The sequence below is a fragment of the Wyeomyia smithii genome, chromosome 2 (assembly GCF_029784165.1).
Source record: "Wyeomyia smithii strain HCP4-BCI-WySm-NY-G18 chromosome 2, ASM2978416v1, whole genome shotgun sequence".
Classification (NCBI taxonomy): Eukaryota; Metazoa; Arthropoda; class Insecta; order Diptera; family Culicidae; genus Wyeomyia; species Wyeomyia smithii.
Genome location: NC_073695.1, coordinates 57835881 through 57854008, shown reverse-complemented (window position 1 = coordinate 57854008; position 18128 = coordinate 57835881). Strand labels below are relative to the sequence as shown.

At 36.9% G+C, this 18128-nt stretch overlaps 2 protein-coding genes across 3 annotated transcripts in view; one reads left to right on the top strand and one right to left on the bottom strand.

Moving 5' to 3' along the window:
• The first annotated feature begins 8490 nt into the window (after positions 1-8490).
• Positions 8491-18128, top strand: part of LOC129723195 (phospholipid scramblase 1-like) — a 43244-nt gene continuing 33606 nt past the window's right edge. For both annotated transcript variants that reach the window (XM_055677245.1, XM_055677242.1), the window contains exon 1: positions 8491-8927. The gene's annotated coding sequence lies outside the window, so the exon portion shown is untranslated. The remainder of the gene's footprint in view (positions 8928-18128) is intronic.
• LOC129723198 (farnesol dehydrogenase-like) lies at positions 9702-10722 on the bottom strand. The gene is made up of 2 exons (XM_055677251.1): positions 10085-10722; positions 9702-10023 (listed from the first exon to the last, which is right to left on the bottom strand). The coding sequence occupies exons 1-2, from the start codon at positions 10646-10648 to the stop codon at positions 9850-9852; spliced, it is 738 nt and encodes a 245-aa protein (XP_055533226.1). The 5' UTR covers positions 10649-10722; the 3' UTR covers positions 9702-9849.

The window sequence follows — 18128 nt, the reverse complement described above, 5'->3', positions numbered from 1 at the left end:
ACTGACAACCGCCACTGACAACCGAAAATGACAATCTCAGACAGCACCGATAAAAATGTGACTCAAGAACTTGTTTGTCAAAGCGTATGCACTCTTAATTTACTTCAATTGAAATTGAATAGCATTGACTTATAGTGAATTTCTTTATTCCACTGTGTGCGGGCAAAACTGCCGAGGAATAGCACGTGCGGAAGTGCGTTGAAGCTGACAAATTTTACAGTGCGCTTCGGGCAGCACGGCAGGACAAAACTGGGTCAAAATCGAGCGAATAAAGGAGGGTTTTGACAGCAGTTAGTGCGCTTCCGGGTCAAAACGAGGTGAGCTGGTGGAATAAAAAAAATCGCTATTAGTGCCGCCTTGATTTCTTGCCCTTGACTATGCAGCAGAGCCGCATTATGGTTTGCAATCAGAATGTTCTACGAAAAAAAACAAGTTATAATCCATTATTTGATGTTGCTTAAACAGTATGCAATATAACATAGACCTTCCGTGCTTCGACGAATTGATGTTTCGGGCTTCGTTAGTATTGTTATAGTTCGGCCATTTGGAGCTGTTTGCAAAATACTGTTTCGATATTTAATGGTCCCCATGGCGTTGCCTCCGCTCTACCAACTTGTCACGTAACTTTGGCGTTTGGCCCATGGCCAAAAAAATTAGTCTTATGAATACCACATTATTTTTTCACTGTTCACGGAACTAAAATCACTAAAATTACCAGTTAACATCATCTCCTTTTATGTTTAACATTTACTTCTAGCGAAAATCCGAAGCTTCTGAGTCCTACCGCTAAACGAAATTCGAAGGCCTAATTTCCCCATAACTTCTATTGGCTCCAGCATGAGAATTCCTAAGCTCCAGAAAGTCTTGTTTTGGAAATTTGTTTCCTTGGATAACATAAATGTTTTCCAGTACCGCAAAAGCGTACAGCGCATTGTTTCTATGTCTGTTTCTTGACTCTTCAAAAATAAGCTTTATTACTATCATAACATGTAGCCACAGAACGGAAGGGCAACTTCAGGTATATGATCGAACAGAAAGTGCACACAAAAAGGACTGAAAAATGACAATTGAATTTTCTGTGCTCTCGGGCAATATATATTTGTCGTATACGTTTATGCCGCTTTGCCAGTGGTATAATGTGGCATAATTTATTCGATGTTTTGAATTGACGGTTATTTCAACAGTTTAACCCGTTTAATACAATCTATTACGTTCGATGCAAAAACGTTCTGGGTAAAAATTCGCAATTATTCACATTTGTGGAGTTTGTCATATTACAATAGTGTAACGAAGGTATTGTAATCGACAAATGTTGATTTGAAACACGAACAACAATCAATGTTATTGAAAAATCGTGCGTTTTAAAACGTTAATGTTGCAATTCCATTTACAATTGTACCATGTGTCATAGACGGCTATTTTTGAAAATTGTTAAAATTTAAAATGCAGCTCGTGAGTATTTTTTTTTTTTCAACTAAAGAAAGTACTTTGAGTTTTTAAAAATCATGGCACAGATGGATTTTTTAACGCAAATTTTCCGAATATTTATAATAAATGAATCACATCTTTATTCGGAAATGAAATTTATAAACTAGTTTCATCCTCTTATTAGATTATATTAAATGTTTTGCCGATTGACTCTAGTCCATTCTGGAGAATATAGATTTTCTACTCATTGATGCGACATGCGACATGCCATTTAAATAAAAATAAGCAGAATAAGGTTAAGTAAATCCAGGTTAGTTTCTAGGGCAACGAATAATGCGATTGTAAGAGGTACCGGTTTCATTGTGCAGTCTTTTTTTTTTTAAATCTGATAAAAATCTAATCGTGATTCGAATAAATGCGCTCGAGCAGGCAGAAGTCTGTAAAAATCTGCACACATTTTGAGAAAGTCATAGGGAAAAAAATGTAGTTAACCATCCCGCATAATCAATAACCATAAAACGTGCCTAACAACTAGTTCGGGATATAGTTTCGACTGTATGGGGTATCGTTAAACCATATGGATTATCATCCGTTTATGGTTATTGATTATGCGGGATGGAGATTGAAAAAAAAACGCACATACCTGCGAATCAAAACAAATCAGCGTTTTGCTGACAAATCTGGTATCCCTGCTGACAACCGAAAGTGACAACCTTACAGAACACTAAAAAAGGATCTCAAGAGGTTCGTTTCAAGGGGTTTCGAAATGCGTCGTAACCTGAGATTACTCCGAAGTAATCAATGTCATTTTTTTCGAGTAATCAAAGGTAGCCATCAACAATCAATGACAAATAAACTCAAGTACGAGAAGTCAAAATTTATTTTATTATTTATTCAATTTTCGGGTTTCTTGCATCACTTGAATGACGTTCAATTTTGACATAAGAGCGCTTTTTAGATGGATGAGTGCCCAACTAACAAACCCCCGACTAAGGAGCAACCGGTGAGCGAATCACCATTGTATATCAATAGTGCCTTACCCCTAGCGTTCGTTCATATATGGAAACATTCCTATAATACATAACGCGCTCAGGGGAGAGGTGGAGGAAAGGTATCCAGCGAAGTGTTACACTGCCACCATGCAAATTTGCGTTACTTAGTTGATGGGGGTTTTGAAAATTGCCAAATTTCACGTTACGTAATATACGAATATTCATTACGAGGACTCTAAACGAGATGGTAATTAGAGACTTGAAACAAAAGACGCGACTCTCACTTTATGTAACTCGTGTTAATAATCTGATTATTTTCACAGGAGTAGATTACTGAAAAACAACAAAGGAACAGTTCTACAATTATCTATGCCGGTATCTGAGTCAGCTGTTTTGAAGGATGCTAGGGGCAAGACACTGCGTAACCCAATAGGTGATTAGTAATCCTAACAAAAAGAAACAACCGGTGTCATCTTGCAACCTGGATAGCTCAACCCAACGAGTGAAAGTCCTTTGCTAGTTGGGCTACGAATTTAGTGCAACGAGCAAAATTCGATTGTATTCATTGTTACTAAGTGTTTATCGTTGCATTTTCAGACACTCCTCCAGTTACATCAAAACTCTCTGAATTCATATTATCGTCGTTGTGATGTTGGTGTATAGAAACATAGTAAAACGGTATGTCAAAAGTACAACCGGCTATATTGCAAAAAAAATGGTAAATACTAAAGATGTTTATTAAAACAACCGATGACCAAATTCATCGCATCTCATAATATACTATTTCGATGCATTCAAATTATAAATCCGGTAAAGCTACATACCTTGCTACTGATATTCATTTATTTTAGAAGCAATTCACAACTCGTGCCTACTTGTTGATCAAACCGTTTCACCATGTCCTATACGCTATGGTTGGGAAGTTAATGTGATAAAAAAATGATAGATATTAATATATATATATATATATATATATATATATATATATATATATATATATATATATATATATATATATATATATATATATATATATATATATATATATATATATATATATATATATATATATATATATATATATATATATATATATATATATATATATATATATATATCAACCAATATCGTGTAATATTACCGAAATATTTTTCATGAAATAAAGTTGTCAAGCCCCTAGAAATAATGTGTTTTCCTTCTTACAGATGCTTAGCAGGGTTAACCTGTAGTGTTTTCGCCGACAGATTTATACCAGTGTGTTTGATTGATTTTGATAAAAGTAGTATAAATTCTGTTTATTTTCCGTGTAAAAAGCGTTCTTTCCACCCCTAGGGAGCGCTGCAAAATTCACTGAGCACTTAGCAGTTTTCGTATCACAGATGACCTTCCGTTCTGTGATGTAGCGTTATTACTATCATAACATGTTAGACATAATTGTCCCACGACTTTTATTTTATATATCATGGCATTGTTGTGATAAATACATCAAATCGACAAAAGCATCAGACTTTAACAAACCAGTAAAAATAGGCGAAATGGTGCCCATCGCTGATGGCAATAAATCGTACATGCCTTTGATGATGAAAATGTATTCTTTTCTCGATCAAGACAAACGAAAACCTAAAGCCTGTAGTACACTCTTTGTCTAATGGTCAAATATTTGACCTTCTGACATAATGGTCTAATTTATTTGACATCATGGTTGTTGTCTGCCCGTGTTTGCCCCATGTTAAAATTGGAGAGTGACAAACAATTATATTTGACCAAATTTTTATCTGTCAAAAAATGACAAATATTTGACGCTCGGTCAAAGAGTTTAATACAGGTTTAAGAAACAAATAAGATAACTCTAATTAACTAATGAGGTGTAGAGAATAAAACTTATTCGGATATTTTTGTATCTCAATTACGAACATTTTACTATCCCCAGTTGAACGTGTATCGATTGCTATTCCTTACAGCACTTTTTTACCAGTGTTTGAGATGTCTGACAGTTGCGGGTGTTGCTTCTTCTTTTTCTTGAAAATACTCTGCATTCTAATTTTTTTGTGAAAGGACAATAGCTACGTCACTATTTGGCATCATCTCTCTGCAGAAGGGGGCAAGCAGAGGGGCGCGTGCAAGTGTTAGAGGTTTTCTCCTCACCGGCACGCAGAAAAAACTCTGGTTTGAATCAATAAAATGTTGTATTATTAATCAATTCAACGATTTGGTTTGTTTGAATCAAAAGAACGATTCATTTCAATACAAACATTTTTTTTAAACAAACCAACACTCAAAGAAATCGACACGACACTATAAAGTGTTTTGCACTTGATTTCGCCCTACTGGTCAAAACATAGAATTCATATGCGAAACACTTTAGAATTATTTATCGTGCAACACCTCATTTTCAAAAGGAAACACTTTTAATTCTCGTGTTATGACATATAGACATAGAGTGTTTGGATTTTGAATCTCAAATGAATGTTTGCCGAGCTTCGAATGGTTTTTATTACATAACCTTCATTTTATTTATAAAATTTAAAATTTAATATTTACTATAATAATTAATCGCCAAATATAATCTTTACTTCTCTGTTGAAGAAGCCTGTAAAGCAAACAAAGAATTTAATTAATTGAATTTAATTTTAATTAGTAAACAAATACTTTCCTCTAGCGTAAAGATGCTTCCATCAGAATCTTTGTGATTTTGTGCTGGAAGAACGAAATAAAATTAGAATTCGATTCTTTTACGTGACATAAATCACTTACCTTGCAAAAACTTACAGATGTAGTCCGGAAAATCGTCGAACTTCTAAGCCGTATGACACTCGCTGACTTCTCATCTTTCGCCATTTTTCTACTTTTCAGCACAAACGGCACTTCATTTGACATGTAAAAACAAAACAAATCAACTGAAAGTGTTTCGCACATGAGAATCACTGTGATGAAACAGTGGGGCGGGCAAATTCAAGTGTAATTCACTTGAAAGGGATGTTGGAATCATACGTAAAAGAAGTGCGGCTCATGGATGTAAGTTGATGTGTGCGACAACTTGAAACGAAAGTGAAAAATGATTGAATTCGATAAAAAAAAATCTTCTTGTAACAATACGGAGTCATTTTAATATCCAATTGATGAAACACTTGGATGGAGCGTGCGCAGTTTTTTCAGTGAACGACATATAGTTTGAAACAATCCCGAAACGCTACATCTGTTTCAATCAAAATGGTTTGTTTGTTGCCAACGAGTTTTTTATCGAAACAATTACCAATTTTATTGTTTCTGCTAATCACTTTTAGCGTGCAATATCTAAGCAGTTCTGTCTTGAGACAAGACGCGACAGCTGGCTTCTTTTTTGAACGTTCCATACCGTGCCAGAATGATTATTTTTAACAACTTCTGCAGGTCAATGAAAATAAAACAAATTAAAATTGCAATATATAGGCGAATAATACTTAATTTTTATTTATTACTTTATGTTCAATAAAGCATACTTCTACTATCAAATTTTTTCTTCCTAAGTTTCTTGGAACCCAAATTTTTTATTCTTAAGTTTCTTGGACTTCAACCGAAATAGTAAAGAACGATTAATCAATGCATTTTTAAAGTTATAACAGTGAAACACATTACTCGGTAAAATCATGTACCTTGCATACTTTTGCATCATTATTTATGAACAATTATAATAGCTAAATTATGACTCTCCAGCATCACTGCTTTACAGTGAAAAGTAACCTCGTTGTATTTTCTACGTGACGATTGCGTTATCGGATTCAGCCAATCAGCAGCCGGTTCAAATTGGTTGCATGTAACGGTGACCAGCTGTCGCGTCTGTCTTAGGTTCTGTCCTGTCAACCTCCATTGATCATCTCGAAGTGAATTGCTGGCATTTCAGCGTTACAAGCTGCCTAACTTTTCGGTCAAATTTCGAGTTATAGTTATTGTACGGTCTTTGAATTTTCGGATTTCTATTAGAACAGTATTAGGTTTTAATTTCAATATTGAAGCTGAAGGTATGATTGAGAAATTCATCGAAGAAGAGGAAGTCAAATATCATATGCTCAATGGAGAGCAAATTGAGCTCTATCTTTTATAGAAGTCATTTGACTTGTCGGATGATAGTATCGACTTGTTCCTAGGTGAGTATTGAATTTTAAATGATACTTCCGTCAGTAAAAAATAGTACGCTTATGAATAAGAAGTTTTTTTCAAGTATGCACACTCTACTGCCACAAAGCGACTCCAGGTTAAAAATAAATCGTTGAATCACTTGCTTATAACTTGTGTGTAAGCATCATTTTGTGAAATGGTGTTTAATTACTTGTAGATCTAGATTTCGAATGAAAGAAATTAAAATCTTATTAGAATTGGTTGTTCACTACAGTTGTAGCTTAGAACTAGATCTATAAATGCCCCGAATATCATTTTAGAAGCAATATTCATAGAGTGAATTAATTATTTATTCCATGTTTGCTTTTTGTTGATATCAAACAATTCATGATTTTTGAAATAATAATAGACTGATACTTTTCAACACATTTCAGAAAACGGATACAAAATAGATACTCTGAGAATCATATAAAGACAGCAATCTATGCCGGTAATATCAAAATTTATTAAGGACGATGTTTTGTATTCCAATGGATGCTATTTTTTGTGCAGCAGCACGAAATAATCAACACGTTTTGCCTCTTAGATTCAGTGTTATTGCCCGATAGTAGTGTTACAGTTTTTACCCAAAAATTGTATATAATTGCATTCGAAGACCATATTCAAATATTTCAAATTGATGTTAAATAACAATCACTTGCTCTACAGAATTTTCAAACACTGAGTTCAAGCAAAATAAATTTTCATCAAATAGATTCCTGTCTTTATTGGAGATATTGCAACTTTTTGAATATGTATGATGTGTTGCCCAGAATTATACTAATGATGACTAATTATACCTAGCAAAACATTGTAAAACACCTTCGCGAATAAATTATTGTTCTTCTCGGACTATTAAAAACATTGCTCAATAATAGGGTAAAGTCTCCTTCATTAGATCTATTGATAACATTCATCGATAAAAAAGGAGCGTTTACCCTGTACACATCAAGCTTCAAATATCGATAAAATTGACAAATAGGGTATCGGTTCTATTATCATCAAGTTTTACCTATTATCGTCCGGGGGGTGAATGATGTCCTAGAGCATTAATTTCTTGCATGATGGTTCTTCATAATGCAGTGCTTCTTCCTGCAAAAAATTAGTTCTCTATGACTTCATTGACCCCCTGAATGATAATTGGACAAACCTGACGATAATAGAGCTGATATCCTAATCAATTTAGCTTGAAAACAATAAAAAAAATTCATTCAACAAAAAGTTTGGTTTGAATTAACAGACGTCCCTGTAAATTAATAAAAGCCTTTTTTCGATTTAATAAAATGTCGTATTGTTTCAATAAAATCTGTTAATTTGTTTCTAGCAAACGATTTTATTGAATTGATAAAATGCTTTTATTAAAATAAACTGCCCATTTTGTTGGTCAGAAAACAATCCACACTTTTTATCAAAACAAACCAAAATTTATTTGATTTGATTGAATATTTTTCTGCGTGCCTCTCTTTTACACTCATTGGCCCGAGTGTCATTATTTTATAGCAAATAGAGATGTTCGATAAATTAAATCATGCTAGATACTACCGGTTAGTGTTCAATAATTCCTCTACAAGATTCGGCAATATTTACGAGGAAATATCGCAACTATATCTATAATTTTTTCCAGTATTTTGGCTGAACATCAATCAAAAGGTCACATATTTTTTCTTCTCTTTCATTTTTGTCTGCTTTGCAAAACTTCCAAGTAAGTCGTAAGATAAAAAAAAATTGAATTTAGTTCGAAAAGAAAGCTTTACTGCCCGTTCGTACGTAACTATAATCACTATGGCGAGTTCGGAGAGCAGCAAATACCTTATCTTTATTAGTTGTTTAAGTTATACTACTATAGAAACAATGTAAAACATTTCGATTAATTTCGATATTCAAGTTGAAGAATTGATCGACTTATGCACATCCCTAATATCAACTTCGATAATGTGTGTACGTGTTTTGGCTACAGTGCGAAACGCTTGGAAGTTTTGTGTGCTGCCTTCAAAAGCGGCAGAAAAAAATCTGTTTAAAAATACCAGCATCAATTTCATGTCTAGTCTTTCTCAGGGACCCTGAGTCAGGGTGCCACTTCGTAGCGCAGCATAATTCTTTTAGTGGTAAAAGTTTAGTCGCGAGTGTCTAGTGTAAATTGTGTGTCTATTAGTTAAACCCCGTTAAACTGTGAAGTGACGATTTGTTTTAGCATCATTTATAATGATTCATTGGGGCATGCTTGCTGCAATCAAATGAGGATTACGTCAATTCACTCGCTTTCTTTCCCGTAGTGCCATTGCGATAATTAGTAGTGATTCATTGATAGCACCCAAGTGTTTCGTGAATAGTGTATTAGCAGTAGCGACAACGCGAAAAAAAATCGTGCAGAATGTGAGTCTTTTTTTTGGCTAATACTTGAACGAAAGTCTGGTTTTTCTTCGAATAGTGTTCTTGTTTTATGGCTGATTGAAACAAAATTCCTTATTTTCATTACTTTTCGAACTAAAACAATTTACCTATACTGCAAACACACATTTGTATGTATAATATACATCAGTTAGCATGCAAAGCACGAATGAGAGAAACGATTTCGAATATTTACTATATAAAGATATGCTGGGTTGTGAAATAGTGAGCGTATTGACAATGAAAGAATTTTTGAAGTTAGTTCTTGATGCAATGATATTTCTGCCACATTTAAGGTTTGATGACGAAAAACTTGTTACTGACTTTTAACAAAGCAAACAAACATGTTACCGTCTGATGATTCATCGTTCCAATATACAATCTGGTTTGAGCATTCAATGCTGCTGATGTGGATAAGATATAAGTACCATGGCTTACTTCAGCCAGTGTGACAAACCAAAAGCAAAGACAAAAAAAAACAGAAATGTTCTGCATTGAACGACCTTGAAAACACAATGCTGAACAAGCATAACAACCCGCCTCCGTCGATCGACGCAAAACAGGCACATTACATACAATTTAGCACTGGTGGCTAAACTACATACTCTCACACAGTAATCAAATGGTTACCAAGAATGTATTCTATGCTCACGTGTCATGTGAAACAACAAATATGTTGTTCATTGGAACGTATGGAATAGAAACATATTTTTATAGGAGTGTACACTGAAATGTTTTTCATGTTTGCTCATCAACTCACCCATCACGGCAGTGACCGCAAACTTGCTTCTGAGAGTTGAGTAATTACAATAACAGTATAATTCGGATTAATACATTTCTCAGACCTGTTATCGGTTTTATTATTTAGAACATAGAATGACCACGTCACTTTATTCTTCACTCAGCCCTAAAACGGCTCTCCCGTTGGCCTTATTGTTAGTTCATGGATTTGAACCCGTGGTGGAGTACCGAGTACATAACGAATCGCGTCAGCTATGTCTTCTGGCATGAGTGCCGGCATGAAATCTGCTTTGGGAATTCCTGCCAAAATTTCTGTTTTGCATATTCCCGGACTAATACTCTGCAAGATGAAGCAATTGGCAATTAAAAGCACATAAACCAAAAACTATTGATTTATTTACCGTAACTCTAACGTTAGCGTTTTCTTTCCTCAACTCAATACGCAAGGATTCCGTTAGGGCCGTGACCGCATACTTACTGGGGCTGTAGATAGACTGTCGTGGTAAATCGAAAACGTGGTGTCCGGCAACGCTATTAATGTTGATGATGCATCCTTCCACGGATCGCTTCTTCATTGACTGAAACGCTTCCCGACTGCAGTGGATTAACGCAATCACATTGGTATCGAATATTTCCCTTATCTCCTTCGAGTTTCCTGGCGTCAGTGCAGTCTGGTCCCTGGAAACTCCAGCATTATTGATCAAGATGTCAACTCCTCCGAACGTGTCACAAGCAAACGCAAACGCCCGTAGAATGTCTTCCTCTCGTGTTACATCACATTGGAATGGATGCAACCGGGAAGCCGCTGTAGGTGGTAGCTCGGCTTTCAGTGCTTCGATACGCTCCACCCGTCGAGCGAGTCCTACAGTTGTGATGCCAGAGCGGGCTAACTCTTTGGCTATCGCGGCACCAATACCAGAGCTTGCACCAGTCACTACCGCTGTCTTGCCTACCCAACGTTCCATAATAGCAGTGGCTTTACCAAGGCACTAGATTAACGATCACTGAACTAGTCAGGCGTTCAACGTTTCACCTGTTTCTGATTGTAATTGCGAAACAAACAAACATTTTTATACGAGCGTTTGCTTTCCCTTCCCTGGTAGCAGGAAGACGTTTTAAATGAAATTTACATAACTCACAATAGGTCTATGTTTTACCAATTATTATATAAAAAAATTGTTCCAACTCTAAACTGCAATTGCTTTACAGGATCATTTTACAATAACACGGATTGAACAGACATAGTAATATGTTGGTAATTATCGACATTTGAGATAAGGCCTCTATCAGTATATCCTGTATCATGGTCAATCTATTTTAGGATTACCATTATCTAGTGTTACCTATTTCCAATTTAGCTGTGCCTGTCTGAATTGCGGATTTGTTGCTTTTCCATACTGGTTTATGCTGGATCATGGCAGATCAATCTGGATTTTGTGATTTTATTACATTTTATCACGATATACGATGGACAAACAATGTTGCAGAAAGTTCAACTACAAAATCTCTTGTCATGGGAATGATAGTTCATTCAGACACAACAATATCGCACGCTTAGCTTTGGGGCTAATAGCGGTCTCGATCAGCTAAGATTAGTTGAGAGAATTCGTTATCGATATTGTTTTTGGCACATTTTGCATGTGTGGGATAAAGTACAACGTTACAAATATCTTAAAATAACAATATAGTTCACTCTCGAATTTCCCATATATTCCCGTGAAGACAGACAGGGAACACCCCCTCTTGTGGTGAAAAAGGTAACTAAACTCATTGCACAGTGGTAGAGTAAGGCAATTTAGGCGGACATAGGCTTTTCGTTGCGATTTTGGTTTGCGGTTTAAAGCCATAGTTTTTGTAAAAAGTTGTTTCTTATACATAGTCCTCGATTCATGTGCGAATGAAAATTAGGGTGGTCCTAATATCAACGAAATAAAACATTCTTTGGCAAACTTGTAGACCAACTAATTCTAAGTAACTTTGTAAAAAAACTTTTTTGTAGACATGAAATTTGGTTTCCAAAAACAGTCTTTTCGCTCTATTTTTTCAATTCAAATTTAAAAACAAAGTTTTCTTCGGTAACTTTAATAAAAAATACGCCAATTTTGACGAAAAAATCACAGGAGGGTTGTGTGCAAAGCCACGACCGCAAGGTTGAAGTAGAATACTTTATTTAACTCCTAACCGTATTGCGGCTTGTAACATCAAGCGATTTCGTTTGCTCGCTGCTGCGTGTTGCATCATGTTGCAACTTAGCAGCTGGGAGACGACGAAATTTTGTTCATGCTGATTGATTGAATCGACTTCACATTAGCTCTGCATAGTCGAACTAACTGCTTTTGTGAGGGTGTTCTAATAGGGCAGTTTGTTATTCAAAATCGCTTATGCTGATCACAGCCTTTGCGCTGCCCTTACAGTGGGGGGCTACCTCAATAAAGTTAAAATTATACAACTGCAACAGAATTTGATTGCATCCCGCACAGAATGTCTGCTTGTGTTGATACCAGAAAATTATTAACCTTCAATTACTTGTTTATTTGTCTTCAAAAAGGCATTTTGCGGTTCAAAATCGGTTGCTGATCGCAGCCTTTGAGCTGCCCTAACAATGGGGGAATTAAGATACACGGACAACATGCACTGTGGAAGCTATTTCACATTCAGTGAATTAGACGGGCGCGACAGATTTAAATTGCTAGGATCCAACACAGAACGCTTGCTTGTGTTGTCGTAAATTCAATTCAATGCAATCTTCATGCTGCCCCAACACAGGGGGAATAATGGCAGTCTGGCGACACACGCTGAGAAAAACCGCGCTGCTCCTGAGACGTGGTGACCAACCACAGAGCTAGTGCTGCTGCTAAGGAAGGACGACTGCTGTTGTCGCTGTCTAGAACTATTATGAGCGGCTTCGGCTGAAACTGAGGCTCTTATATAGGCCAAATAGCATGTTTTCAATTGCAAGGTATATGATTCTGTCGACCGTGCTTGGGAAGCAATCATATAACTACCAATCAGAGGTCGAATTTTTCGTTTTAACAAGGCTTGACTATTTCCAATAGTACAATAGTGTGAATAATAGAATTACAATTATCTTATTTTGGGATGAATCTTAGAAGATTTTCCAATCTATTGCTGCAAGAACGAAGAAAATCCATCGAATACTAACCGATTTATTAGCATTTGAAATTGGACATATTTTTCACTTTCTTCGGTTTTAGATTTTCATTTCACATCCCTATGTAGCCGAACTTCCTGAAAGAAGTATTCTACTTCAAAAAGCATTTTGCGGTTCAAAATCGGTTGCTAATCACAACCTTTGAGCTGCCCTAACATTGGGGGAATTAAGATACACGGACAACATGCACTGTGGAAGCTATTTCACATTCAGTAAATTAGACGGGTGCGACAGATTTAAGTTGCTAGGATCCAACACAGAATGCTTGCTTGCGTTGACAAAAATTATTAACTTTCAATGACTTGTTTATTTGCCTTCAAAAAGGCATTTTGATTTCCAAAATTGGATTTCCTGATGGCAATCTTCATGCTGCCCCAACACGGGGTGAATAATGGCTGTCTGGCGACACACGCTGAGAAAAACCGCGCTGCTCCTGAGACGTGGTGACCAACCACAGGGCTAGTGCTGCTGCTAAGGAAGGACGACTGCTGTTGTCGCTGTCCGATGCTACGCTATGCATAGCCATGCCACAGTTGTGGCCGCTATACGCTGGCCTAACTGCTGAGCAACTGCAACACTATCCGTAGCCATGCCACAGTTGTGGCCGCCATTGGTATCCACTGTAACTGCATCTGCTGGCCCTGCTGCTATCGATGGTGAGATCCGCTGGAACTGCTACGCCTATCCACAGCCATGCCACAGTTGTGGCTGCTTCCGCTATCGATGGTACCCACTGCTCGCTCCCGCTGCTGCTAAGGGAGGACTGCTGTCGTCGCTGTTCAGAACTGTTATGAGCGGCTCCGGCTGAAACAGGCTCTTATATAGGGATGAAAATAGGAATGAATCATTTTTTGTACGTGGTGGATCGACATAACATGAAAAATATGTGTGACTTCATTCCGGCTCAGAGAGATCATTTGATAAGCTCCACCTCTTTTTTCAGTTTCTAAAGTTTTTCCTCAGTTTCGTAGCACGGATGCACAAAAATGATTTCTTGTCGAGCCGGACCGATAGCACTCTCATTGAAGCAACAAAATAACATGTTTTGTGTCGTGTTGCGCAGCTTCGTTGAAGAAAATGTTCCCGTCTCCGTGTCGCATGTAAGCAGATTATTGCGTTTAGTAGACAGTAGATAGTGTATCCAGCGAATAAACACCGATGGTGCTCTCACACACGCAACGGTTTTAACCCGTATCTTATTGCGGTTTGTAACATCAAGCGATTTCGTTTGCTCGCTGTTGCGTGTTGCATCATGTTGCAACTTGGCAGCTGGGGGACGACGAAATTCTGTTTATGCTGATTGATTGAATCGACTTCATATTAGCTCTGCATAGTCGGACTAACTGCTTTTGTGAATGCGTACTAACAGGGCAATTTATTATTCAATGTCGGTTATGCTGATCGCAGCCTTTGCGCTGCCCCTACAGTGGGGGGTTTACTAAATAAAGTGAAAGTAAAAATTAGACAACTACAACAGAATTTGATAGCATCCCGCACAGAATGTCTGCTTGTGTTGATGCCAGAAAATTATTAACCTTCAATTATTTTTTTATTTGCCTTCAAAAAAGCATTCTGCTGTTCAAAATCGGTTGCTAATTACAACCTTTGAGCTGCCCTAACATTGGGGGAATTAAGATACACGGACAACATGCACTGTGGAAGCTATTTCACACTCAGTAAATTAGACAGGTGCGACAAATTTAAATTGCTAGGATGCAACACAGAATGCTTGCTTGCGTTGATAAAAATTATTAACTTTCAATGACTTGTTTATTTGCCTTCAAAAAGGCATTTTGATTTCCAAAATTGGATTTCCTGATGGCAATCTTCATGCTGCCCCAACACGGGGGGAATAATGGCTGTCTGGCGACACACGCTGAGAAAAACCGCGCTGCTCCTGAGACGTGGTGACCAACCAGAGGGCTAGTGCTGCTGCTAAGGAAGGACGACTGCTGTTGTCGCTGTCTGATGCTACGCTATGCATAGCCATGCTACAGTTGTGGCCGCTATACGCTGGCCTAACTGCTGAGCAACTGCAACACTATCCGTAGCCATGCCACAGTTGTGGCCGCCATTGGTATCCACTGTAACTGCATCTGCTGGCTCTGCTGCTATCGATGGTGAGATCCGCTGGAACTGCTACGCCTATCCACAGCCATGCCACAGTTGTGGCCGCTTTCCGCTATCGATGGTACCCACTGCTCGCTCCCGCTGCTGCTAAGAGAGGACTGCTGTCGTCGCTGTTCAGAACTGTTATGAGCGTCTCCGGCTGAAACAGGCTCTTATATAGGCCAAATAGCATGTTTTCAATTGCAAGGTATATGATTCTGTCGACCGTGCTTGGGAAGCTAGCATATAACGACCAATCAGGGGTCGAAATTTTCGTTTTGACAAGGCTTGACTATTTTCAATAGTACAATAGTGTGAATAATAAAATTACAATTATCGCATTTTGGGAAGAATCTTAGAAGATTTTCCAATCTATTGCTGCAAGAACGAAGGAAATCCATCGAATACTAACCGATTTATTAGCATTTGAAATTGGACATATTTTTCACTTTTTTCGGTTTTAGATTTTCATTTCACATCCCTATGTAGCCGAACTTCCTGAGAGAAGTATTCTACTTCAAAACATTGTCGATATATTATACAGATGAAAAGTTTTCACTATTTCTATTTTAAAAATAGGCCCTTTTGATATATTGATGTCTCCGTTTAGGGCAAACATAAATAATATTTTTTGGTATCATTTGATAGAACAAATATTGTATAAATATTGTGAAGAAATACCGAAAGTTGCTTAAAATTAGTTGATCTACAACTGTGCCGATGAATGTATACATTTATTTATGCAAATAAAAAGTTAGTTTTTTCATTTAGTCGATTTCAGGACCACCCTAATTTTCATTTGCACATAAAAAATAGACTAAATATAAGAAACAAGTTCTTAGAAAAAAAATTTACTCTAAAACCACAAAATCGCATCGAAAAACTCGTGTCCGCCTACATTGCCTTACTGTACCACTGTGCATTGTTGTTGAATTTCTGTGAGCGTGTGACATTCTCACACACGAAACTGAATTTACTCAATTTTAGATTTAGTTGACTCAATTTCATACTTTCACAGAAAAAAATATGTTGCAGATTTCGTGCGTATGTTGTTTGTATGTAAAACTAACGCCATTCCGGGAGTTAAATATTGATAATATAATAGATGTAGCTTATCGAGGCACGAAGAAGAAATATTCAAATAATCAGGCCACGACGTGTAAATGGTAAACTAATCCCAAGTTGCTATATACGTGGTTCCCTGTGTAACTTCACTAGCTCAGATCCATCACGGGAAGCAACTACGAAATGTGCGGCCGTCAAGCTCAAGCTCAATAATCAGGCCACGAAGTGTACAATTAAATGAATATTTCAATTACCTCGTGAAAAAGATAAAAGGAGAAACCGCACAATGGTTGTCAATAGTCGTATATGGTTGTTGTGCAACTTTTAGCTTAGATAACACTTGAATGTTCTATCAATTTAACAATTTAAGTATGGATACATATCATGTTGTAATTGGTTTAAAAGCTTTATTATGTTATATATAAAAGATATTCAACAAAACAAACATAATTAGTGATAACAACTGTTATGCAAAAACTATTATTTAATGTTTAGTTTTCTTCGTTTTGAAAGTATTTTTTGTTTTTTTTTATCCCTCCGAATTTTTTGCTCTCGAGTTCTAATCTTCGTATTCATCACTTGCAGCTTTGCTTTAATCAGCATATTTATGTATTTACTAGCTGACCCGGCAAACTTCGTCCCGCCTATTTTTGTGTTTAATTCAATAATTTTCAACATTACAAATTCATTGATTTCTTGCGATTTGTTTATATCGTTCGAAATTATTGGTTTTATCGGAATGACAACATCCTCGACTTTTGCCTTTAGTACATCACCTCTATTCCGAAAACACTCATATTGGGTGGTATTCAGTTATTTTCGTTGTTTTCCAGAAACTGAAAGTGGTCATCTTCGAATTCAATATGGTGTCCAGGGTCAATGCTTGGCTTCTTTACATTATTTCGATTACGGAAATATTCATATGCAGTAGTATTCGGCTGTTTCCCAGAAGTTGCCATCTTACAATTCGAAATGGTGTCTGAGGTCAATTTTTAGCTCCATGCATCATTCTGGTTACAGAAACACTCATATTGGGTGGTATTTGGTCCCTTTAGGCTATTGTTTTTGGAGACAATTTCTGGCCCCTGAGCGTCATTCTGGTTAAAGAAACACCAATAATAGGTGTTATTTAGTCATTTTCGGCTGTTCTACAGAAACCGGAAGTCACCATCTTAGAATTCAAAATGTTGTCTGTGGTCGATTCTAGCTCCTGTGTATCATTCTGGTATCGAAACATCTTATATTGGATGGAAATCGGCCGGTTGAAGAAATACCAATATTGGGTGTTATTTGGTTATTTTCGGCAGTTTCCCATTCACCGGAAGTCGTCATTTTACAATTCATAATGTTATCTGAGGTCGATTTGTAGCTTCAGTGCATCATAACAATCCCGGAAATACCCATAATGAGTGTTATTTGGTCTTTTGCCACTGTTGTTTAGGAACCGGAAGTCGCCATATTGGATTTCAAAATGGCATTTGGAGACAATTTCTGGCCTCTGAGCATCATTCTGGTTAAAGAAACACCCATATTTGGTTGTATTTGGGTCATTTTCGGCAGTTTTCCAGTCACCAAAAGTCGCCATTTTACTACTCAAAATGTTGTCTGAGGTCGATTTGTAGTTTCAGATTTCGGAAATACCCATATTGGATGGTATTTGGTCATTTCTCGCTGTTTCTCTGAAACCGGAAGTCGCCATCTTGGATTTCAAAATGGTATTCAGAGACAATTTCTGGCCTCTGAGCGTCATTCTAGTTAAAGAAACATCCATATTGGTGGTATTTGGTCATTTTCCTCTTTTTTCCAATCACTGGAAGTCGCCATCTTACAATTCAAAATTTTGTCTGATTTTTCAAAAACCGGAAGTCGCCATCTTGGATTTCAAACTGGCATTTCGAGACAATTTCTGGCCTCTGAGCGTCATTCTGGTTAAAAAAACACCCAAATTAGGTGGTATTTGGTCATTTTCGGCAGTTTCCCAGTCACCGGAAGTCGCCATTTTACAACTCAAAATATTGTCGGAGGTCGACAAACGTACAAACCGTGGAACACCACCCATGGAATGCCTTATGCATAGGTGAACTTTATTATTATGAAAT